The 27,131-nt window shown below is 38.3% G+C and overlaps 1 protein-coding gene across 8 annotated transcripts in view; it reads right to left on the reverse strand.

Annotated features, from left to right (window-relative positions):
* Atg10 (autophagy related 10) overlaps positions 1-27,131 on the reverse strand; it is a 280,774-nt gene that overhangs the window by 73,015 nt on the left and 180,628 nt on the right. For all 8 annotated transcript variants that reach the window (XM_027401757.2, XM_027401758.2, XM_027401761.2 and 5 more), the window contains one exon: positions 18,074-18,171. In XM_027401757.2, coding sequence (XP_027257558.1) covers positions 18,074-18,171 — 98 coding nt within the window. The remainder of the gene's footprint in view (positions 1-18,073; positions 18,172-27,131) is intronic.

Below are 27,131 nucleotides of genomic sequence, written 5' to 3' on the forward strand. Positions count from 1 at the left end.
AACCCAAGTATTTCTGACTTAAATGTCAACTTTCCAACCCACTGAAGAACCTCTCCTTGGGCCAAGCTATCAACTATCAAATTGTAGTTGAAAAATCAGAATTTAGTTCATGTAGTTGAAGTCCTTACTGGGAGAGGTGAGAAACCAAGGTTAGTTCATTTTATAGGAACACTTTCCAGAGGCACACTGTAGAAATAGACACCATTGCATCCATCACTTCTCAAGTACAGAATCTGCAGCCTTTGGTGTTACTTGCTATCTATCGACTTACTATCACCATGGAGGATGACTTACTATCACCATGGATGGAGGATGACTTACTATCATCATGCATGGAGGAGGACTTACTATCACTATGGATGGAGGATGACTTACAATCACTATGGATGGAGGATGACTTACTATCACCATGGACGATGACCTACTATCACCATGAATGGAGGATGATTTATTAGCACTATGGTCACAACAAATTCCAAGGACTTGAATATTCTTTGAGGTTTACAGAACTTCTGATTTAGGGTTGTAAATTTTTACATGTCAAAGATTCCAAAGTTTTCATCAGATTCTCAAGGGAATTTGTGACTCCACAGTAGATTTGACTCACTTTAGTATACTATCTTTAATATGATGCCAGTTTCAGAGCTATGCAAGGTCATAAAAGAGTGGTTGAGGACACAGTCTTCTAGACACAGGTATCTGAGATCCGATTCTAGTTCCTTTCTTAGATACTGCACTCTTAGCACATTACTTTCGGGGTCTCAGTATTTCTTTTTATACAAAAGTGTGGAGCCTATGAACAAAGAACTTAGAAGAACACCTGGCACTTGGAAAGTGCTTCCTGAGTGGCAGTTGCTATTACTAGAATACCTTCAGATAGGCAAATTCTACTTTTAGGAAGTTACATAATAGACACACACTTTCATATTTATTTCCAATTCCATGGAGCTTTTAGAAAAAGGAAGTACTTGGTTTCCTGTGAAAGAACCTGTCTTTAGGGTGATGGCCTGGTTCTGCTTACAGAATAAATTATATGGTGCCAATTACAGCCAGCATAAATGGCTCAAATATAGCTACACCAAAGCCATACTAGGAACATGTTCTAAAGGAGCCAAAAACAATTCTAAAGTATTCAAAATAATCTTCATTTGGGAAGGAGTACATTCCGATGTAGTTTTACTTGATCAAATATTCCATGACATTATTATCTAGAAGAGGTAGCTGAAGAACTCAACACCCACAAAAGCCTTATACCTCAAGACCCTACTTATCCTATGTTGCTTAGGGAAGAACTTAAGGGCATCCTTGCAGTTCTGCTCATACATTCACACAAATCTGATGAAGTGCAAAAATGCTGGCAGTTACTCCTGCAGGCTACCCCTGGATAGAGGAAGAATACTTGGTTTTGGCAAGAATGAAAATCAGACCCAGAAAATGAGGCAATATGTCAGCTTCTCCAGCATCTAAAACATATGTGCCTACCACCTGGAAGAAAACACATTTCATCCCTTGTTGAGCAACATTACGGTTAGTTTGATTCTTAACTTTGTCCCCAATTATTCTTGACATAAGATTGTGGTTAATCCACAGAAACAGCTGACCTGAACAAGAGGGAACTCATGGTACCCACACTGATAGCTGGGAAACCAGTATGGCACTGATTCAGACCCCATGAATGTGGGTGTCAGTGAGGAGGCCTCAGAAATCTATGGGGCCTCTTGTAGTAGATCAGTACTTATCCCTAGCATAAGAATGGACTTTGGGAGTCCATTCCACATAGAGGGATACTCCCTCAGCCTAGACACACGGGGGAGGGCCTAGACCCTGTTCCAAAGGATATGACAGACTCTGAAGATTCCCCATGGAAGGCCTCACCCTCCCAGGGGAGCAGAAAGGGTATGGGATAGGTAGGGTGTTAGTGGGGGGCAGGGGAGGAGAGAAAGGAGAGGGAACTGAGATTGACATGAAAAATAGTCTTCTTTCTAATTTAAATAAAAAACTAAAAAGAGATTGTGATTCATTAACAAGAAAGGTTATGACCAGTGCCAGTGAGCAATAACTCACATAGGTACTCTAACATGCAGCTGTAGGAGGAATTTCTGAAACTGACACTGGAATGGCTAACTGAACCTTTAAAAGTTAATCTGCATTGTCTTGGCAATTCCATTCTAAGATTATATCCAAAGAAATAATTGGAAATTGTGTAAGTTATACATGTAAGGATATTCATTCAGAAGCTTGGTAATAAAAACTGAAAAACACTCAATTTTCACACTACAAAATCTGTTAAAATAATTGAGACCAGCTTAGAATTCTGCAAGTCATTAAAAGATATTTAAACATTGTGATGGAAAGTCGTGATGTAAATTTTTTAAAACAAGGGCCACGATATAACTAATTTGAGTGTATAATTATTGTTATGGTAATACGCCTGGGGGACATTGGCATATTCCATGACAGGCAAGGGTGACCAAGGTGGGGGACAAACACGTCAGGCAGACAGAGCTTAAGTGAAAAGTTTTATTAGAAACGGAGGGAGGGAAGGAAAGAGACACGGAGACAGAGAGAGGACTGAAGAGGGAAACAGGAAAAGTCCTATCTGCCTCAGGGGAACAGCAGGAAAGAGAGAGAAAGAGAGGTTAATTGGGAGGGGGAGTCTTTCTTTTAAAGGGGTCCTTTACACCTGTGTGCAGACTATGAAACCACGGAATGCTGGGATGACCAGGGCACTGCCTTAGTGCATTCTGCCAGGTGACAGGGGCAAGTCAGCATAATGTCTGAATCTTTACATAGACACACACACACACACACACACACACACACACACACACACACACACCTTCCAGAAAGTTAACACTGCTAACTTAGAATGTTTTGGATGTTATAAATAACTTAATTTTCTCACTTATAGTATCTTGTGTTTTATAGAAAATTATATATATATATATGTATATATACAAACATATATATATATATACATGTATACATATTCCTTCTTAAATCAGGCAAGGAATTGTTGCCCTTTGCTTTTATTAATAAAACTATAGAAAAATTAAAATGCTTTTTGAAATAATCAAAGTAATGAAGTAAAATACACAGAATGAGGAGGCAGATGCAACCATGATTAACATGAACCTATTCTACAAGCATTCAAATTCAAAGCATTTCTAAACCTTCAATGCACATCTGCAGGCTGAACCCGGACAGCAAGCTACTAATAAGATCCTTCTCAGCATAAACTTACACACCAGAGCACACTGCGCCAGCTTTGCTAGACAAAGGCTGAACAACATCCCCTCCTCATATCCTCTAACAGGCTTAAGTGATGTTTGTAAAGGAGAATTATGTTGACATAAATCTACATGGGATTTAGTACAAGAAAAAAATTAGTCTCTTCAGATACATATGTGTCCTTCCTTCCATTATAGAATAAAGCAACATACTGAACTGCCTTTCCTCCATATTTCTTGTTCTAGAAAGCATACACACATCCCTAAGCCTGGGTTTTCTATTTCTCCCATTAAGGTAGTCCTCCTTCACTTGCTATGTTGGTTACAGTATATGTAAGCACTGTATATTAGAGGGAGTAGATATACTTGACAAGTTTTTGAAAAGCAGATTGGACAGAAAGAAGTACACCTGGACAAAGGCAATGAAAAAAATAACATCAGTATACTGTAAGATAATGGTCGTGACTTTCATAAACACTTGACATACTTTGGTGTCATCTTTCTTTATTGGTTAATTTTTAAAATAAGACATAGACTATAAATATTAATATGTGGGAACATAGCAGCTGACATGGACAAGAACCAGAGAAAATGACGAGGAAGAAAAAGCTGAAGAGGATGAAAGTGGAATGAAAACTAAAGTTAGAGAAATGCATGATAGAACATGTGTGTACAGCAACTATTCTACGCAAAGCACAATCAAATATAGGGTACAGTGTGGTAAACCAGCGTGTGGGGGTCGTGACGGGAGGATCGAGTTCAAGGCCTGTACTTAGTGACTTTGAAGCCAGCCTGGGCTACATGAGACACTGTTTCAAAAAAAAATAATAAAGGTGTCTTTTTTAGGTAGCTTCTAGTCCTAACATCCAGCCTCATGCACCGGTGGAGTCTCCATCTCTCTTTCCCTCTCCCTACTATGTCCTCCTTCTCTCTTGGGCATCTCTAGACATTACTTACCACCTATCCACCACTAACTCCTTCCTAAAATATTGGAAATGAGAATATAAATATTCCTCAAACTTGAAGTTTGGGAACTAAGGTGTTTATTAAAAATTAAAAATTGATGGTAGGTAATTACCAAAATGAAATGTGCTAGGATGAGTAATATTAAAATGAATTATTAAATATTTTAAATGGTATTTTTATATTTATAAGCTGCTCCTTTTTTGGGAATAGAAATTCTAATGTCATACTATTAAACTCCTTAAATAAGGCCTTTGGATAAATTCAAGGGATGCGCTGGATCATAAGTTTATGATAAAAAGCTAAGAGTTACTCTGCTCAACTAGACACATGTGAAACAGAGAGTATTAGCCAGCATCTTGTTTTTATTATTCAGTAAAATAGGCTTAAACATGTGAACTCAAATACATTGGCATATCCAGGTTAGTTATAAGAATTACAATCTTAAACTATGAATTTTCAACTCAGTAGTACGGAACAAAACAAAACATCTGAGAAATTGTGTAAGCAGGACTAAACTAAAAAAGAAATCTCTTCATTTAGATCAACTTGAACATTAGTGGTAAATGGTCAAAAAGTTCAGAAAGTTCAAGCCAGATGGGAAAACAGTGTCACTCCAGCACCTGGGCAGCACTGACAACTTAAGATATTTATTTATAAAAGACAAATTAGCCAAAGACAATGAGGAAGAAGTTTCATATGCTGCTTCCTCTTTTTAAATATATGCACGCATGTGTATACACCAGTGGAGCCCAGAAGAGGGAATTTGATCCCCTGGAGCTGGAGCTACAGGTGGTTGTGAGATGCCCAATGAAGCTGGTACTGGGAGCTGAACTTGGGTCCTCTGCAAAAGCAGCAGTGCACCCGTGAGTTTGAGGCCAGCCTGGTCTCCAGAGGGAGTGCCAGGACAGGCTCCAAAGCTACACAGAGAAACCCTGTCTCCAAAAACCAAAAAAAAAAAAAAAAAAAAAAAAAAAAAAAAAAAAAAAAAAAAAAAAATCAGCAGTACTCTTAATCAACAAGCCATTTCTCGATCTTCATATGCCTCTTTATGGAAGGAGAGTGAAGGGCACAAACCAAATTCATAAAGACTTTATTAAAATGTGGTCATTTTCTACAAGCAAGAAAATAATAGAATAATAAAATAATAGACTATGAATAATAGCAGAGTTTTCTGGATTGATAAAACAATGAATGTGGAAAGTGAAGTACTTTGATGATATACAGTATTCATGGCCATCAACATTCAGTAAATATTAAAAGTTACAACACACATACAGATTGACAACCTAAAAACAATTACTCGTGGAGTCAGAGAGAAAAACAGCCCTGTCATAATTAGGATGCCAAAGTAAGTGAGTATACAATGATTGGAGCATATTTCATCCCCTTAAGTTAAGAAAGTGACAGAATTACTGGGAACTGTTAAAATATTATGTCTACAAAAAAAAAAAAAAACTTCCTGAAAGATAGATACAGCACTGTGCCTGCATAAACATGCTTACTGAATGACTTATTAGTGCCCCAAATACCTTCAAACTCAGATAGAACAAATTAGCCGCAAATTACAGACAAAACAACCACACGACAGCAGCGGTCCTGTTTAAATCAAACTGCACCGTGAAAGAAGCCAGCCATGGAGCTGGCAGCGGTTCGGAAGAAGCAGCAGTAATCCATAAAGCATCTTAATTTTTTTGTCATTTAAGAATTAAGCCACTTCCAGTTCACGCAGATCCTACCAGGTGCACTAAATTGATGTCATTATGATCCATCAGGAAACACCCATGGAGACCTAGAACAACACTGAGAGGTTTTGGTAAGCAGCTGTGTGTTTTAATTGATCTGTATTATTTAAAATAGGAAGAGTTAAAAGTCACTTATCAGATGTTGTGTAAAAGAGATGTCTAGAGACTCTCAGGAGTTCAGAAGAAAGCTAATCACGTAAGGCAGCTTTGCTTCAACACTTAAAATTCTTACTAGAGGAAGCACAATTAAATCATCAGTTTATCAGCTATCATTATAAATCATCAGGCAACACACGAAGCTTCATTTTTTAAGGCTCCTTAGCCAATGACTTCCTGGAGCACCAAGAGTCAAAAGGAATCTATATACCAAAGACACCTGAAGTATTTTGTTGTGGTTGAGTACTATATACATGCCTTTTTAATATTTGAGAAACTTTATGTGGTAAGAAAATGAAACTAACTGAAATTATCATAGTTTTTCATGTTTCAGGCAAGTCCAAGTTTTCAAGAGGGAGTCATGGTATATTAGGTAAATATGTGTTTTACAAGGCTCCTCGTATTTTACTTTGTATAGATCCTTAGGTAATTCTTTATTATTTTCACGTGTGTATGTGGGAATGCATGTATAGTATACATGTTTGTGTGTATGTGGACACATGTTTGTAAACATGCAAGTGGGGGCTTGGGGTTGATGTTGGAAATCACTGTCAATTGCTGATCATTTTGCTCAATGACAGGGTCTCTCAATCAAAACTAGAGCTCATCAATATGACTAGTCTCACTACAGAGCTTGCTCAAAAGATCCCATCTCCATTGTTGTCAGACTAAAATTACAGGTGGACTGTCACAGCCATTAAGTATTTACAGAGGATCTGGGAATCTGAACTCTGGTCCTCATGCTAGTGTAGCAAACACTTTAAGCAGAGCTATCTCCCCAGTCCCTTAAGCTGGTTCTGGCACAGGACATTAGATGCAAGGATGAAAAACAACCAATATGTGCCTTTGTAATTCCACCCACTTAGGATCATTCACTGACTTGAACTCATCCCCTGCAGGCACATAGAACCAGGAAACAAAGTGCTTCAAAATTCTTGGCTTTCAAATTTAAACCATACAGTTTGGGTGCTAGAAATAATGTATTTAAAAGGAAATAAGATATAGGTTCAGTTTCACACATAGCTCTCCTGCTTACTGCTAAGAAGCAAAGCAGGGAGTTGAAGAGAAGGCAATTTTGAAAAAGCCATCACACAGAAGAGATTTTCATGCATGTGTGTTCATCACTCAGGAGTCTGAATACAAATGTGTATACAAAATGATACAACACAGTAGACTCCTTTGTGGTTTGGGAATTTGAAAATAGAAACAATATGTCTTTAGCACATTAGCTGCATGGTTGGAAATCATATAAAGAACCCATACCTTCCATACTTTATTCATGTGTTAGTAGTTGTAGGTAGAAGTGATAGCAAGACTAAGACTAGACATGAGAAGACCAGCTACCAGAAGTGTCTATAGTCCTGTAGTTCATTCCTTAGCAAAGGGACTGCACCTAGGGGCTGTCTACTCTTTACAGGCCCATGAAAATGTTTATATTACTTGTAAAAATAAAAAAACAACTTTTAGGTGAAATTAAGTATTTTGATATATGATGTGAATATAATCATCCCTATTACAACAGTAATAAAATATAAATTTAGTACTTTTGTGTGGGAAAAGGAGCCAGCTGCTGTTTGGATTTGGCTATGGTGTGTATCCCAAACTTTATATACTAGAAATTTGGTCTACTAGGTAGTTGAGCCTAGTAGAAAGATGGTTATTAGTTATTTTCTTCATGGCTGTGAGCAGATAAAATTCCTAACAGAAACAACTCAATGGAAGAAGCACTGGTTTGGTCTCACAGTTCAGGAGGGGACTCTACATAATGGTGACACAGGCATGATCATGGTGTTGGGAGTATAGAGCCAGAACTCCTCACATCTCGCTCACATCTCAACAGATCAGGAGCTGAGAGCATGGAATGCTCTATTCATCTGGCTTTCTCCTGTCCCCATTTTTATTCAGTTTGAGACTCCAGACCATGGAACGGTGCCACCACCTCAAGCAGGTCTTCCCACCTCAGTTAAAACTCTCTGGGAAAGCCCCTTAGAGACACACCCAGAGGTATATCTCCTAGGCAGTTCCAAATTCAGGCAAGTGGATAGTGAAGACTACTCTCCACAGAGGCTGACCTCTCAAAAGGTGTTAGTGTAATGACCACAGAACACTAGTCAGCTCCCTTGTGTAGCATAAGAATAACAAGCAAAGGTGGCCCTGAACCCTCTGCCTTTACTTTTTGGTATGTGATCTCTAATACATGTCGCTGTCTCCCTTTCTGCTTTTCTGCCTTGCTGTAAAGCAGCCAAAGACCTCCTCATCAGAGGTCAACAGGTGGGGGTGCTCAATGGTGAACTGTCTGCATCCAAAATGGAAACTTAAATAAGCTTCCTTTTTATTTTTCAAAGTGAAGCGCCCATGTTCAGATATTTTCCTTTGGTACACAAAATGAACTCATGCAGACTCCACAAAGACAAAGCTGTGATGAAAGAGAATGAGGGGAAGGTGGGAAAAGAGTGAAGTAACCTTGAGCAGACAGATCTTAAGGTCCATGCAGTTGACTAAGGCACAGGGTTTAGTATCAACTAAATGGGAAAAGACAAAGGTGGGTCAAACCCTAAACTTAATCTAGTTTATTCATGTTATTGTAAAAATTACTGAAATAATTGTTTTCCCAGAAGTAATGCTGATTATTTTTATATAATTTATTTTCTTATGTGTCCTAGACAATGTTCAAAGTATTTATATACACACATATATATACTGATTTGAGTTTTCCACAAACTCTGTAGATCCTAGTATCATCTCTTAAACTAAGACACAAAGTGCTTCATAATTTGATGAGGGTCCTGTAACTGAGATTTAAAGTCTAGCTCAACACACACACACACACACACACACACACACACACACACACACACACACACACACACACACACACACACACGCTTTACCATTTGGTAAAGCAATCAGTTTTCCTTGGGAATAACTGATTTCAAATTTGGGCAGAACATGTATAACATGAATGTGCAATCTCTCCTACCATTAAGCAAAAAAGACATTAAAAATACATGAGTTGTACCAAAATTACTCAGAAGTTAAAGAGATGTTCACTAGTAATTTAAGACAAATTGAACATCAATAAAGATAATCACTGCCATGAATTGAAATAAAACACTAATATTCATTAATAGATATTCAATACAAAATTCTGCCCTTTTTCCTTTTCCTCCTCTTCTCCCCTGGTCCATGTCTCTGTTGTCCCCTCTCTCCCTCTTTCTCTCTCTAGCTCTCTGCCTCTCTGCACCCCCTCCCTCTTGCCTTGAGGCCAGTCTGTGCTCCCTTTCTCTATCCCTTCCCTTCCCCCAATAAAACTTCCCACATTAAAAAAAAATTCTTGGTGTCTTCTAGAAGTCTTTCTCAGGTAACTAAACTGGTGGGAGAAATAGTTCAACTGATAAATAAAAAAAAAAAACCATAATTTTTGCAATCCTTAGTGAGTTAATGATATAGTTATCAGTAGATGCTACTAACATCACAAAAACAGCCACAATCAGGCATTATGTTCTTCCTTATTGAGCACAATAAGAAAACCCTTATATGGAGTATTCCTGCCCTGCCCAAATCAAGTGCAAATTAGATTAAACCTTAATGTCTAACTACCAGCTCACAAAACGTAAAGGGAAGAACATGTTAAACATCATAGTGATGTAATCAGGAAAAATAATACAGACTGCAAAAAACTTGTAGGACAAACAACCTGTTTCTTGAGCAATGAAATTGCCATGAAAAAGAGGGAGGAATGAAAATCTACATAGATTTTACATAGATTCATAAAGTTGTAAGTGATGTTGGCCATTATAATGCATAAATTTTATTTGGATCTTGATTGAAAACAGCACAAAAAATTTAAATAGTGTTTGCTTGCTCAATGATATTACACATTTTTTCCAATTTTAGTTATGACAGAATCACACTTACATTTTTGAGAGTTTTCAGCTTTTTAAAAATTTCTATTATGAGAATTGTAGTTTTTCATGGAGCTGAAAGAGATGATATAAAAAAATCTTTTGCAACCTATGCTCAGTTCTCCCAATAGCAACATCCTGTATAATCACAGTACCTCATTACAACTAAGGCACTCATTAAGTGAAGGTATGGAAAAGCAGAGTTCTCCATGCCACCTTTACCACCATAACACAGCCTGCCCTAGCACCTGACAACCATAAACCTGTTGTCAATTTATGATTTTGTGATTTCTATAACATGTAGTGTTCTATAACATGTAGAAGAATTAGATTCTTATCTCTTGCCTTGACCAAAAATGCGCTAAATGGATAAAAGACTTTAACACAAAGCCCAAAACTCTGAAAAAACTAGAAGAAAAGATGTACTGTCCTACAAGACACAGGCATAATTAAGGACTTTCTAAACAGAGCCTTGGTCATTTGGGAAAAACAGTTAACAACTGACAAATGGTACCTCATGAAATTAAAAACCTACGGTAACAGTCAATTAAGTTAAGAATCAGGCCTCACAATGGGAGAAAATCTTTACCAGCTTCCAACAAAGGAAGGTATATGCATCTAGAATACATGAACTAAAAACCAAAACATAAAAAAATTCAATTTTGGTTGTGAGCCTAGCCTTTAATGGCTGAGCCATCTCTCCAGCCCAATCCTGTAGTAGTTCAGTACTTATCCCTAGCATAGGTGTGGACTTTGGGAGCCCATTCCACATAGAGGAATACTCCCTGAGCCAAGACACACGGGGTGGACCTAGGCCCCACCCCAATGGATACGATAGACTCTGATGACACCCTATGGAAGACCTCACCATCCAGGGGAAGCAGAAAGGATATGTGATAGGTAGGGTTTTAGTTGGGGAGGGGGATTAGGGGAGGAGGGAAGGGTGAGGGAACTGGGATTGTCATGTAAAACAATCTTGTTTCTAATTCAAATAAAAAAATCTGCAGAAAAAAATTTGGAAAAATAAAGATCCATCTCTAAAAAAAATTGGTTATATATCTGAACAGTTCTCAAAGGAAATACAAATATTTCATAAACATTTTTAAAACAGTCAGTATCACTAGCCATCAGGGAAATGCAAATTGCAACTACTTTGAGTTCTTTTCTCACCCTAGTTAGAACGGGTATCATCAAGGGATCAAATGACAACAAATACTGGCAAAGACACGGGGAAAGAGGAACCTTATTCATTGCTGCTTGGAGTGTCATCTGGTACAGCTCCTGTAGAAATCAACACAGTGGCTCCTCAAAACTTTAGAAATACAACTCCAGTATTATCCAGCTATACCACTCTTGGCATACACCCAGAGGACTCTGTATCCTACTATAGAGACACTTGCTCATTAACATTCATTGGTGTGCTATTCACATTAGCTAGGAAAGAGTATCAGCCTAGATATCCATTAAATGATGATGTGTTATATAAACAAAATGGAATTCTACCTAGAGGTACTGAAAGATGAAAATTGCAAGTAAATGTATGGGACTAGAAAAAAGTTAAATTAAGTGGGATAACCCAGGCACAAATGATACATGTTTTCCTTCTATATGGAACCTAATTTTGAATCTAATTTTGTATTCAACTTAGAGTATCGTGGATGCCAGGAAACCAGAAAGCTGCTATGGGAAGGGTGAGTGCCGGGGACAAGTAGGATAGAACACAGGGAACACGAAGTAGCGATGGGGAATACTAGGAATGGAAAGGGAGGGGAGGAGGATGGGCTGGGGGAGAGGGCAAACAAGACAGTTAACCAAAATGCAAGATGTTAAAAATGTCATTTGGAAACCCACTATTTTGTAACCCATTAAAAATATAAAGGAAGGACACAGACACATCCTTCATGGCTTGGTGATGCTGTTCCTAGAAGTTATGAGCTATTACAACTCTACACCAAGTGTGGGGGACTTCTGTGTACTTTTGGGCAGGCCCTAGATGGCCCCAAAACAATACAGCTCAGTTCTTCTTCTTGGCTGAGCTCCAGAACTAGATAAGGAGACTTTACTGGTGAGGACCCCACTGCTTTGCTTGCAAGCAAGAGAGTAATCAGGCTGAAACTGAGCTGCAAAGTTCCTCATGGCTGGCTGGCACTTGTACTACCATGCAGACTGCTGTGGGAGAAAACTCATTCATAATCATATCCTGCTGTGACTCCTGTGAGTGACAGTACCAACTTTCAGGCAGGATACACCTACTGGTGCAATAGTGGTATGACAGTTGTAAGGGTAACTCGCTGTTTTCTGTTTGAGCTTTAGGTATGCCCACTCAATAAGCAAACTCATCCATGGTACTGTAATCCTGGGCAAAGGTCATAGGTGAGGAGGGCATAGTCCCTAGGGTAAGCTACTACTGTTGTACTGATAAATGGACATGATAGCAAACTGCCTTCAAAAAATATTATGTTTACACCTGTAAATTAATCTGTGTTCAGCCTTGGTCAAAGAAGCTTCTGTATGCAGTGGGCAACAGTTAAGGCACAGACTCATAACTAGCCAATGTGCTGAAAACAACTGGACAACCACAACAGCCCTCCAAGGGGTCAAGTGAACATCACAGAAGAAGAGCAGAAAGAATCTATGACCGAGAGGATGGGAAGCAGTGCTATGAAATGCTGATTTCTGCGTACAGTATGACTGTTGCACAGATCAGCTCATAGCTGCTGTGGTTACTGGTTCAGGACCTGTACAATATCACTGTGGTCAAAATCCCACCACGGGTGGGAGAGAGGCTCCAAAATGAGCTATAGAGACGTCATGGTTTGGAGTCAGGGTCATATTTCTCAGTAGACTGCCTTTTCTTAAGCAATCCCCCCCCCATAAACCCATCTTCATGCAAGACACCCCAATTAAACTCAGTGAGTTACACACACACACACACACACACACACACACACACACACACACACACACACCATGGAATGAAAGGATTTGGTGGGAAGATGAAGAAAAGGATAATGGGGAGTAACTGATTAAAAAAAAACATTGTAGTGTGTGTGTGTAATTGTGAAAGAATAAATAAACTTTGGAAAAATATATGTAAAAAAGAAATGGAATCATACACTATGAAACTTTGCAGGTTTTTTTTTTCCACTGGGATTAATTGTGTAGTGATTCATTCAGGTTGGTGAGTGTCCCATTAACTGAATCCTGTTGATTACTTACTATCCTTCCAGGGCAAGAGTGTACCACAATCTGTTTAAACATTCACCACTGAAGGACACCTATTTTGTTTCCTTTTGGGGCTATTATAAATACCACTGCTATAAATACTTATGCAAAGGCTTCACTTTTAAGATGCATACTCAAATATTTATGGATGAGAAAAATGATGCCTAAGGTTTGTGTCCAAAAAATTCCAAACTAGGTTAGATACCAAAAACTATGAACAAATAAAGCAGTCTGAGGCCGGGGTATAGTTATGTGGTTAGAACATCTGATTATCACATGGGGAAACCTAGGTTTAGCCACTACTGACTAAATGAATAAATAATATCACCACAAGTTTGTAAGTATACATACTATCATCTATACTTTTGGATATCTTTGAAATTTCCTAAAATACAAAGTTTAAGGAAATAGGAAAGAAAAAAAAACCTAACCTACTTATTTGATTATATACAACTCCACACACAAACTCCTTTAAGTAAAAATTGAACATCTGCTTTTTGTCTTAAAATCCTGTGATATTAGTCCATCCTAAGATGATAAAACTTCTTTGTCCTAAAACACAACACTCACACCTACAGTGACAATCATGGTAACATTCACTTTAGCAATTTAGCCAGATCCAACTAGGTACTGGTTAACTTTCTTTAGGAAGTTTTTATTAGGCTTCAACGTTGAGATAATAGCTAGTCTGTAAGGTTGGACAAAGGCAGGTGAGCAATCACCATAATCAGATGTATGAGATTCATGAGTGGCTTGTCTTCAAGAGAGAGGGTTCATGTCTGACATGAGCAAGCCCTTATCATCAAGACAAATGCTGAGAGAACAGAAGTGTGATTACTGAAGATGAAGAGGAACAAACCATATGAGCACAATCAGGCCTGAAAATGAAGTGAAATACATTCTATATTATGCAAAGGCTGCTTTTGTTTTTAAGGCACTCTGGGGGACAGGATATTATTACAGTGTTCAGTCTGCAAGCTAATGATTCATTAGCATAATTCTGCAAAACGGTGTCTACTATTTGGTGGCACCAATATGCTATCAGCTTATCCTCCTCTAGGGCTGTAACACACCCTTCCACTCTCTCCCATTGAAGACACCTTGTTTTTTTTTTTTTTTTTTACTCCCATGGACAAACTCTTATATAAAAAAAATGTAGATCTACTCTTCCAAAGATCTCAAGCAAAGGAAAAGATAAATACTAAACTGTTAGCCAATCTGGGATTAAGAACCAAGATCTTCAGAGGAAATACATATAATGACTGTCAAATGCCCAGTGGTGCCCATGGCTACAAATGAGTTTTTCTTGTTCAGTCTTGACTGCTTGGGCAGGTACTTGGTTAAGTGACTCTAAAGCTTAAAGGAAGATTTTAGTAGGAGGCTTATCAGGAGAAGTTATTTAAACTACCCACAATCAAAATTCCAGTAAAAGAAATCCCCAAAGTATAAATTTTATAGTTGGGCACACAAAATATCTATCAAGTGAGCCCCTTGTTAGAAATAACAGTGCTTACTGATGTGTAACATGACAGCACTATGACAAATGGGGAAAAGGGGCATTTAAATGTCTACAAACTAAAATATATTAGACAATTCTTAAAAAGAGTGTACAGACTAGTTCATTTTATGAGTAAACATCTTAGATATCCCATCAATGGAAATAACTCTACTGGTAACACAGGGTTAGGAAACAAAAGGAAATGCAGTTGAATTAAAAATTCTATTCCTATGTCATGGGCTCTAACAGAGATGTGTGGAGTTAAAACACAAATATATACGACATACCAGGAACTATGAATAGTTTGGCATTGAGATAAACAACAGAGTCAGTAATGAGGAAAAGGAAGAGGACAGGAAAAGAATCAGGAACACAATTAAGGAGGAACAAAGCACATAGAGGTTCACACAGACAGAGAGCCTGCAGGGGACTGACCTAGACCCTCTGCATGTATGTGACAGTTGTGTAGCTTGGTCCTCTTGTGGGACTCCTAACAGTAGAAACAGGGACTGTCTCTGACTCTTTACTGACTTTAGGGATCCCACTCCTCATACTGGGTTGCCTTGCCCAGCCTTAATATATGAGGAGGTGCTTAGTATTTTCTGTAACTTGGTATGTCATGTTCTGTTGCTATTCATGGGAGGCCTGCACTTTTCTGAACAGAAATGGAGGAGGAGTGAGAGGATGTGGGAGACAGAGCAGGATGGGGGGGGGGACCAGGAAGGGGAGGAACTTCAGTCAGGATATTAAATAAACAAATAGATATTTTTTTTTTAAAAAAGGAAGGAGCTAAGTACTTAAAGTTGGAGTGGTGGCACACACCTTTAACCCAAGCACTAGGAGGCACAGGCAGAAGATCTCTGTGAGTTTGAGGTAAGCCTGGTCAACACAGTGAGTTCTAGGCTAGCCCGGGCTACACAGTGTATATATGTATATAGAGAGAATGCTAAAATTAAAGCCATACACATTTTGCTTATGATCTTCCTATATCTTTGCCATCTTCCTTGACACTTCAAAACAAACATTTTCTCTGTCTGTCCTGTGGATTTTGACTCAGTGTTATACATTTCTGGCAGTGGTAGTCATTGAAAATATCGAAAGTTCAAACAGCATTCACTTTGGCATACACAAAAATTAATACAAATCAGTTTCCATTAAACAAGATGGTCTTGCTCAAAGCCTACATGGTTACTTTTAAATTGTTATTATGATTTGTCTGTAAGTGCAGGTGCGCACACCACGATATGCATGTGGTGACTAGCAGACAAACTTTGTGGGGCTGGTTCTCTCCTACCTTTCACTAGTTCTGGGGATCAGACTCAGATTGCCAGACTTGTGCTGTAAGTCCTTTACACACTGAGCCATCTCGCCAGCATCTATGTAACCGTCTCGCTTATTTATCAAATTACTGTAATCACAGGAACCACACATCTACCCAGTCTACTGAACCTGGATTGCAGAGGGAACTGCTGTTGTTTGATAGAAAGGAGTCAATGGAAGAGTGGGTAGGAAATTTCCAGACAGAAAGAAGAAGGCATTAAACCTAGAAAGAGTTTCAAAGCAAGTGACATAAGGTGGGTATAAAGAAATCAGTAGCCACGGTCTGTAAGAGCTGCACAGAGTGGAATAAAAGATGAAGTTAGAAAGCAAGTGGGCGTTGGAGTGGCAGCCACTGAAGGCAGGTAAGGCATTTAGAGGTTCCTACAGTACTTGCAGAGCAGTTGCAGGGCTGAAGGGAGTGGCATGAGTCAGCAGTGCTAAAGAAGGCATGAAAGGGGCCAAGAGGAAGGAGCAGAGAGCTATGGATGCCAGACTTCACTCATGGTGGGGGGAGGGGCAGCATTTATTTTGGGGGAGCATGCTGAAAAGAAAAGGGGTAATCCGAGGGCAGTGTGAAAGGAGCCTAGTGCTAGTTTTGTCCATAGTTGAAAACCAACAAAACAGTCACTTGAAGCCATCCCAAGGAACTACTTATGATGACGGGTACATAAACCGCCATAATTATGATCAAAGCCACAGAAGGGTATAGTCTAATGACTAATAAAGCCATTTTTAAAGGAAGTTTTTATGAAGTTAAACAGAGACTTAAAGAAATTTTTTTATATACATAAAGCTTATTTTAAAGGCTATGATGTTTGCAAAGTAGTAATTTTAAATTTCTGAGATAATTAACTACTGTTTTAATAATATCAGTAATAATGACATGATTTGACAAACCTGTTTTCTATACTTTTGCAAATTTGCTGTTTATACCTCCTTTTGTAAATCTATTTTCATATTTTGCATATTGCAAACCTATTGCTATTCAAGAGTTCATATTTTCTTTTGTAAATGCACCTACAAGTAAGACTGAGAAGTAATTATAGGCAACAAAAGCCAAGGCACCTACTTCTGTAGGTCAGCCAGCTACACAGTGAGATCTTGTATCAAAAAAAGGAGAAAAATTAAAGACATACATATTTAGCATATGATTCTGCATCTTTTTACACCCTTTGTCATCTTCCTTGAGACTTAAAAGCAAACATTTTCTCAGTCAAAGGTATACATTTCTGGGTATTCCATGTCTATCTCTGTCTCTCTGTGTGTAAAATGTGTGCATGTGTAGTTCACTGATTCAGACATCTAGGATCTGCCTATCTCCATTGCAACACTGGGGGAACAGAATTCTGGGAGTCCAAATTCAAGTTTCTATGCTTGCACAGCAGGCACCTTACAAACTGAGTCATCTCTTTAGACAGCTTGCTCTCAGGCTAGACTGCTCTTCCTTCTTTCCTTCCTTCCTTCCTTCCTTCCTTCCTTCCTTCCTTCCTTTCCTCACTCCTTCCTTCCTTCTTTTCTGTTTGAGAGAGGTTCTTACCATGTAGTCATGACTGGCCTCAAACTTACTGAGGTCCTCCTGCGTCTACCTCCTGGCTGCTGGAAGCTCCTGTTTCTGAATGTGTGTGCCAACTTAGATTCTATTTTCACACAGAAAGCAAACTTTTGTTGAGCACCTGGTATGCACTATGTATTATGCTGGCGCAGATCATATGATGAAGAGTAAAACAGGAGAACAAACATTGTCTGCTCAAAAAGGAGTTCACAACATTGCTTTTAAAAGGGAATCACCCAAATATGTAATTCAGATTATAATAAGCCCCATAGAAGAAAAGGATAGGGTGTCACGAAAGTTTATAATGTCTGGGTCTGGGATGATGTTTTTAAGGAAAGTTTATAATGTCTGAGAGTAAACCATGTCTGGGTCTGGGATGATGTTTTTAAGGAAACTGTCTTTGAATTGAAATCTCTAAGGATGTGAAGGATTAAAACAGGGAAAGAAGTTGGTAAGGAAACTAGATGAAAAAAACTGACCTGCTGGGTAATGGTGTCCCATGGTCCCTGCAGCAGACGTGTCTTATAGCATTCGTGGACTCCTTCCCATATATCCTTCAGGGCTAAAGGTCTCCCATCTGTGAAAGTACATCATGAGAGGCTGTGTTAGTGACCCATGAGACATGATGGTGCTTGCTGTTGCTGTAAAGTACCAAGTGTCCCAACTTCCTGAAAAATCTCTACAGGTGTACACACACACTTAGATATGAGACTTCCATGTGAATTACTATTTTCTTTCTGAGGGGGGATTAAACATCCAATCTTCTCTCCTTTGTATTCATACAACAACTAAGATATGTCTATTACCTTTAGGAATTTTATAAAATAAATAAAAGCCAAACATGTTTCAGAAAGAAATGACAGATACAAGCATAAGGGAAAGTTCAGGAAATGGACTTTCTTATACCCAGAAGTCTGCTATGGATGCTGCTGGAGCCTTGATGATTCCTCTGGTCCTCGAAGAAACCACACCCATGACTCTTTATTGTTGATTAACAATAATGTTCCAATTATTGTTCATTCTACTGGGTATCAAGGAGACGAAATGTAAGGGAAACATAATTTCTTGCAGTAAGTAGCTTACCATTTACTGGGAAAACCATGAAAAGTATATGCATATCTTAAAACACTAAATAGAAAGAGGCTATTGTCAAGGGAAACCTAGTTAGTGCTGGAGAGCACAGAAGACAGAGGCACCTGCATACGGTGTCAGTTATCAGTGGGAGATGGGATGATGGAGAACCCTGAGAGGCTAGCATGAAGAGATTAGCAACAAACTGCAGTGAGCAAAAATTCTCCTTTTAGTCATTTAGGAACTTTCAATCATCTCTCTATACTTGGTGCCCATTCAGAGTATTTTATAAAGACCATCATGGAACTTACAATGCACATAGATGAGAGGGAAAGTAGGTGGCTAAGTTCAAACTCAAAAGAAGAAAGTGTTAACCAAGGTTTTCGAGATGCACTGCTGGAAGGGTGTCAAGATGCTAGAATCTGTGTCACTCTGTCCATTCACAGAAGTAAGATCTCAGACAGCAGATAGGCCTTTTCCTTAGACAAATATCCAATTTTACCTGATGAAAACACATCATTTATTGAATAACTTGGCTCAAAAGAGTGCAACACAACTCCGGGAAATACTGTACTCAAAACACTAAGTATCACTGTAGTGAACAGAGTCAGAGTCCAAGAAGAAATATAGGACATGAGCAGAAGGAGCAGGCTTAGAATCTGGGCCATGTTTAATCACAGGGTGGGCAATTGCCCTCTGTGTGTATCTCAGTTACTTTACTTCTTTGTCGCCTGAATCTCAGTTACATTTCCTATACATGGCATACAACAATCCTTTCAGGGTTTTGTTCTCATGAGGTGTACATGAGTGACCCTTGACAGGACTGTTTTAGGAACACAGAAAATGCTCAGGAAGTACTCCCAGCCCCTATTCTGCATTCAGTAATTTCAAAGCTAACAGATCCATTTCTGAACTGCTAATTCTTAGATGGTCCCCATGTTTCCGCACCATGCACACTGCCTTTGATGCAGTAACGTACTAATGGCATAAGCAGGGCATTTCTCATGTCTGACCTGAAAATCTGAACTTTCCCTCAACCTTTATTTTCAATAAACAGCACTGGGATATTTTGATACATTTTCAATAACTATCTTCATCTTGGCATTTATCTGGCAGCAGGAGACCATTATCTTGTGATAAATAGTTTTATTCCATTGACATTTCCATGTCTGTAAAAATGAACAAGATTTATTCATCCAATTAACATTTGAATGTCATGTTTAGCTACAAGTTGAAAACAAGCTGCCTTCAATATCTGTGTTATATTGTTTTCTGAACACATTTACAGAGTAGGCCAAACTCTGTTTTGAAGATAAGTACTACACATCTTCAAAACATGTGTGTGTGTGTGTTGATCCTGAAGAGGTAAATAAGATCCCAGGTACTGCATCATCAGAGAGCAAGTTCACCAATCAAATTGCAAAAGATGACATGCTTTCAAATAATGATTACATATCAAAATTAGAAGTAATTAGTAGTAGGACAACAAAATGAGCACTAGTAGGTTTACTAATTTCAGATATAAGGTGACTAACACCTTGGGTGATACAAATCTCCAGGATTATTCTGCCAGTTCACACTGTGATGGGATCAAAAGCCAGGAATCAGGACTCATAGTCCAGTGTTCTTCTTGAGCCATGCTTCCTCTGGGGACAGAGACACTGAAAATTTTATATATATATATATATATATATATATATATATATATATATGCTAAGTAACTAATACCTTCCTTATCGCTAAACTTGTCAGCCCCATGGAGGAAAGCTGGATTTAATATCTGCTACTAAATAATAATTTTAATTTTATCCCTTAAAATAGTCAATAACCTAAGCATGGGTTGCTTATTGCCACCATCAAGAGCCTGCCTATTCGGCTGGAAGTGTTCATAAAAGAGTAGTAACAAGCAGCCTGCAACACTATCAGGACATATAACAGGATTTCCATCAAATCTGATACTAGAATTAAGGGCCAGTGCTTACATTTCATACCACATCAAATCTTTAGAGACAAAAAAAGAAAACTTCTTAGAACATAGGGTTAAAAAGACTACGGTCAATTATGAAAGCAATCAGAAAGGTTAATGATAAGCTCAAAACAAACAAAAAAGGTGCCTTTTGATTTATCTCAAAAATGCATGCTACCAAAACGAGTAATAATTTCTATGGTTCTGGAGGCAGAATGATTAAAAGCCAGAGGGGATAGCTAACACAGAGGAAAAAGTGTCTTACAGATACAGCAGGACTGGTGCATATATGAACTCACACAGACTGGGGCACAACGAAGAGATTGCACAGGCTCAAGCCAGATGGGTTCCCAGTGTGAGAGGGGGAAGTGGACACACTTTCCCATCCAACCAAGACTCTATCTCTAACTGACAACTGCTCACAAAGGAAAAGTCAGTTTTCTCCCAGTGTAACACGAGGTATACAAATCATACTTGAGGACCCATCCCATCAGTGATGGCCACAAAACGGGCTCAATGGTGTTTCTGTTGATTTTTTATTTTTTATTTGTTTGGTCTCATGTTGCTTTGTTTGTACATTTTTATCCTTACTGGTCTTTTGCTTATATACCGTGGTTCCCAACTTTGTGTTTTTATGGTGTGTGTGTGTGTGTGTGTGTGTGTGTGTGTGTGTGTTTCTTATGGTTTTTGGTTTTTCATTTTTAAGTTTTCCTATTTGTTTTCTAAAGACAGAGAGAGAAGTTGCAGAGTTGGATGAGTGGGGAGGTGTGGCGGATCCAGGAGGAGATGGGGAAGCAGAAACTATGACCAGAATATATTGCATAAATTTGCAATAAAAGCAAAGAAAGAAAATTTTATGGTTTTAGCTTTTGCAGCTTTTTAAAAAAGAAAGTACTTTGTTGGTAGTGTCCAGGCTCTTTCTGTGACATTCAACAGAAACAGTGATTAGTACCAATATATTTCTCTACATCCTTGATATTAATTTCATTCACAAATTACAGAATGGCTGCAGCACTGGTACAGATTATTGTTAGCATGTACAAGGTGCTGGCTTCTAATCCCCCACACTGATACATCACCATGCATTTTCTTTATTTCTAACATGGTGAGGAAACATAGAAGCCCAACGTTCCACATCTATCTCCTTTCCAGCCATCAGTCTCATAATAACAATTATGGTCTGTCCCAACATTCAAATTTTCTCTACAGTATGTGCTTGCTTTCCATTTGTGATACATTTTGTGTTTAACCACACTCTAGTTTTCCTCTCCACACAGTGTAAAATCCAAATATATAGGCACTGCAGCTCCTTCCAACTGGTCTATCTGCACCACTGTGGTTCTTCCCTAGGAACCAGCTCTGAAGGAAGCCAGTGAATTCACTCATCCAGGCACACAGTGACCAGTCAGCCCTTTGCCCTACTGGGCTCCTGTCATAGAAACAGCACTCTCTGAAGTTATCTCACTTAAACATCCCTGCCTTCCCCAATGAGGTAGCTCTATGCATATGGATCTTCAGCATTCTTATCCCTGCATGGAACCTGTCACCTGGACCAAGTCAACAATAAAGACTTCTTAACTCTACAGCAGAGCTCCAAGTTTCTGTATTTTTCATACTCAGAATAATCATTTCCCACACTAGTTAAAAACCATCTTTGTGACTTTATTGGTTATAGCACTTTGTACTTACACTACACTGTAATTTTCTTATTTACTTAAGTATCCGACTGCTGTTGGTCATTTAAAATATCACTAGCTTTGAAATGGTACCTGGTACAAAGTAGACACAAGGGAGCCATACCAATTTTTCTTCTTCTCAATTATTTTCTTTTGACAAATTTCCTAGAATGGAATTACCAAGTCAAAGTGAAAAATAACTTTTAATTCAACACAGAAGAACTAGTATCTCACCCTTCAATTTTCTCCTTAGGGTAATGAGAAAAGAAGTTAATTTTAGAAATAGATATTTATATTATTTGGCACCTACTATATGCCAAACCTTTGTGATATATCAGCTAGCAAGATGATATTTTTGCAGGAGTTATACTCTAGTTAGAGAGCAAGAGTGTGACAATAAATAACGAATATCATATAGGAAGTTAAGAAGCAATGTTTACTACAGCAGAAAGAAATCAGATGCTGCAGAGGACCAGCCAAGGGGCCAGGGTCAGATTTAGACCTTTCTGTGAGGGTGACTTGTAGAGCAAGCACTGTCTGTTAGCTACTGCAATGCCTGACTGAAGGGAAGAATGTTCTGGGGAGAAGGGAGAGTGACACTTTGGCAAAACTGAAGAGAAGCAGGGTGAGGGAAATTCTTAGCTTTAGTGCATCACAAAAGATATAAAAGACAGCTTTATCAAGACACAATTCACATACATCCAACTCTCCTGTTTAAAGTGTATAATTCAATGGTAGTCTCAGAGTCTTGTGGGCATTACCTCAAATTTAGAATATATTTAGCACTTGGAAAAGAAACCACAAACTTATTAGCAGCAATACCTCATGATCCCTCCATCTGTCTAGTTCTAGAAAACCACTAATGCAGTGTCTGCTTATTATATATATAGACTTATATAATCTGATCAGATGAGTCTTTTGTTGATTGATTGTTTTCAATGTATATACAGGCCCATTCTTCTTTTTTATAGCTGAGTTACATTTCATTGATTATATTGTGCTCATCCAGTCATTAGTTGATGGGCATGAGTATTTTTTCCCCACTTTTCAGCTACTAAGAATAATGACTCATATACAAGTTTGTATGTGACCATGTTTCCTTTTCTCTGGAGCAAACAGGGCAGTGAGACTATAATTGATGAGATCTGGGTTCAGCGAGAGACCCTACCTCAGCACAGAAGGTGGAAAGTGATGAAGACAAGGCACATCAACCCGTAGCATCTACACGTGTGTACACATAAACATGCATACATACAGGCATACGTACCCAGCACATGAACATGCACACACACACAGGCATCTATATCCACACACATGAACATGCACATACATAGGCATGTGAACCCACACACATAAACATGAACACACAGGCATGTGTACCCACACATAAACATACACACACAGGCAGGCATGTGTACCCACACACATGAACATTCACACACATAGGGAGAAACAAACAAAAATTGCTCTTTTGTGCTTTCTCTCTAAGTCTCTGTGTCTCTCTGTATGTATCTCTGTGTCTCTGTCTCTGTCTATCTCTGTGAGCATCTGCACGTACATCCTGGCTAGTTCTCAAGGGCCACAGCACAGCCTCTTAGCACCTCTGGAGGTCTTGTATTTGGCATCCTCTGCTAGATCATGACAGGCTTGATAGGACCATAAAGATTAGAATTTAAGCATTTTAAACAAACATGCCAGGTCTTAAATATTTAAAAGACTACTTCTCTTCAAAATAGTCACTCAGGGAGGCTAGCTGATTCGAGTAATGCTACAAGAGCTGTCAGTGGTACTGTTCTTTGGAACCAAATTCAGAGCCAGATAAAGAAAACAAATACTTTGTAGTCATAATTGTATTTTTTTAAATAATAATTTTCCACTTCAATTCTGAACTCTGTGATGCTATTATTAATAACACTATTATTTTACTTGTGTACTTGTTTATTTATTTTTGTATGTGTGTTCATGTGTATACTATCATGTTTATTGGAAGGTCAGAGGACAACTTATTGAGTCAGCTCTTTCCCTTAACCATGTAGGTCCCAGGGATCAAACTCAGGTCCTCAGTTTCAACAGCAAGCACCTTAATCTGCTAAGGTATCTTGCTGATCCCACAATTAGATCTTTAAAAACATAATTGTTATTATTAAGGTATTCCTATCTTATTTTCCATATTTGGCTACAACTGATTTTGTTGTCACAAACTAAATTCCCCTTTAATGGGTAGCCATCTGTGAATGTAGCATATGGAGTAGGGAAAAATCAAGACCATACTTGGATTTTCCTCTGGAATGCTGTGAATCTCTCCAGTTTCTGCTCATCACTCGACTCTAAAAAATACAGGTAGCTATAATGTTATCTTTTTGACAATTTGACCTAAGTACAATGTGGGTTCTCTCCCCTAAACCTTCAGGGCTGCTCTGCCCAGCCACAGCTTATCCATTCATGGTCAAAGACATTCATATACCTTTTATACCAAAAAAATAAATAAAGAGAGAGAGAGAGAGAGAGAGACAGACACACAGAGAGAGACAGAGAGAGAGACAGAGAGAGAGACAGAGAGAGAGACAGAGAGAGAGAGAGAGACCTAATCAGCAATCCTTCCAACCCTAGCATATATTGTGGGCAATTGACATGTACTCAAATATGATAATGATCCTAATTATTTCAGAAATCCCATTGAACCATTGAATTAAGACAGCCAGCTATGTAAGAATCTCATTATATAAACAAAGCAGTATTTAACTTAAAAACATGAGCATAAATAAGTCCTGAGCTAAGTGCATTAAACATATTATTTTGTACCAATATATTTCCGGTCAGGAACTTTTAGCCATGTTAAAAAGATATATTATGGCCTCATGATGTACCATTTGTCAACAAATATGAAATAGTAGCATCAATTTTTATATTACAAATCACACCAGTCACAGCAAGGGAGAAGCTGAGTAAAATATCCAAAAACCTAAAAAATTGAAATAGAAGTCAAACTAACTTCGTAAAGAGACCTGCAAACTAAACACAATAATAGAAGTCATCTATTTAATAGCTATTTACTGAGTACCTACTATGTGCTGGTGTTAGCTGGAGTGATGATACATATGTATCCTAAAGTAGTAGAAAAAGGGCAAGAGACACTGGACAAAAAGTGGGATAATTAGAAGTATAATCTTTACCAATTTCCAGTATCATCTAAATTTTCACATAAAATCTCTCAATTGAATAATAACCTACATGTCAAGTTATCTATACATTACTCAAAGCTTTCTAAATTGCATTTCTCAATGCTATTAGTTTTTGTGAATCCAATAATACCAGGAGATGTTTCCCTAGCACTACCCAAATCTAGTATAAGCCACACACTAAAGACAACAAAAGATAACTACTAAAGTGATTAGAAAGGAAAAATGTTTGCACAATATGTTGAAGAGAAATATCCTAGATGTGGTCATTAGAAATAAAACGGTAACTAGATTGCATTTTTCAAAATGAAATATGCCATTGTTCAATAGACTGGCCTTCCACGGAGCTCTGAAGGATATAAAAATTCATGTCATACTCCACAGGGAGGCAGACCTGATGCTCCACCAAAGGAGAAAATTCATTTTCACTTCAGTGAGAAAATTACATTGTGCTATGAAATGAGTGTGATGTGATTGTTCATGTACATTCATATCAGCTATTTTGCTAGATGATTCTGTAATTTTCATTTATTTCTCTAAACATTTAATAGTTTGCATCTTCATTAATCTCAAGAAATCTATGTAAAAATTCTGAAAACACAGTTCATGGCAATTTCATCTACGTATATCACCAATTAATTCACTTACTTCATATGTTTATTTGAGTGATGACATTGTAAAATGGAAACAGGTATGGAGTTTGAGTTCACAGTTTCCATGCAGCCTTAGCAAGTCATCGAACCTCTGAAAGTACTCAGTTTTACTACTCTGCATGAAGATTAGAAGAGTTTCTATCTTCCCATGGTCCTGTGAGGAGGGCACACAGCGCACCTGCCAGTACCTAAACATACTCAGTGCCAAACCCAGTTGCATGAGTTAACTAGAATCCTCAAAAATCTATGCAATAGTATTGTTGTCTAAATTTGCTTTCATATGACAAAATAAAGTACACAGACCCAACACCCTCCCCAAGTTCACACTTAGTAAGCAATGGTAAGTAAGGCTCTTGACCTTGCATTTTTTGCAGCTACATTGTGTGCCTGTGTGCAGGACCTCTCTGTAAGCTGCAATTGCACCGCTGTTGCTGCCACTAATGGTCTCTACCAATACTGCCTAAACTCAGGATAGCTAGAACTCTCATCTTCCCATTTCTCTTACCAAACCTTCCCTGCCCTCTCCCATCACAGCATGTACAAAAACCCTTGCCCTGCTAAGGCTTTCTTGATCATCCCAAGTCAAAGTCATCTTTCTTATCTCCCCGGTACCTCGCCCCATGCACACTTGGGTGTTAGTTCTAACCAACCCCTTTGTGGTGCTGAACATAATTTATTTCTTACAGTAGATTTCAGGCCTGACTTATTTTCTTTAGTATGGTAGTTCTCCTGAGGGCATCATTCATCTCTGATTTCCTTTATTCATCTATACATTCTAAAAACATCTTCATGCTGTAGTATGTTTAGTATTTCAAAGATAAGGATAGATGAGAACACAGTTCAGCATTACTTAATCATAATTTAAAAATTAACTGAGTGTTTTGGATTTATACAAAACAACTTATGGGAATCCATATAAGCAGATATAGTAGATCTTTGAATTCTCAGTATCCAAACATACTTCTAATTTGGGAGAGAAATTATGAACCAAG

The sequence above is a fragment of the Cricetulus griseus genome, chromosome 2 (genome assembly GCF_003668045.3).
Source record: "Cricetulus griseus strain 17A/GY chromosome 2, alternate assembly CriGri-PICRH-1.0, whole genome shotgun sequence".
In the NCBI taxonomy this organism is placed as follows: Eukaryota; Metazoa; Chordata; class Mammalia; order Rodentia; family Cricetidae; genus Cricetulus; species Cricetulus griseus.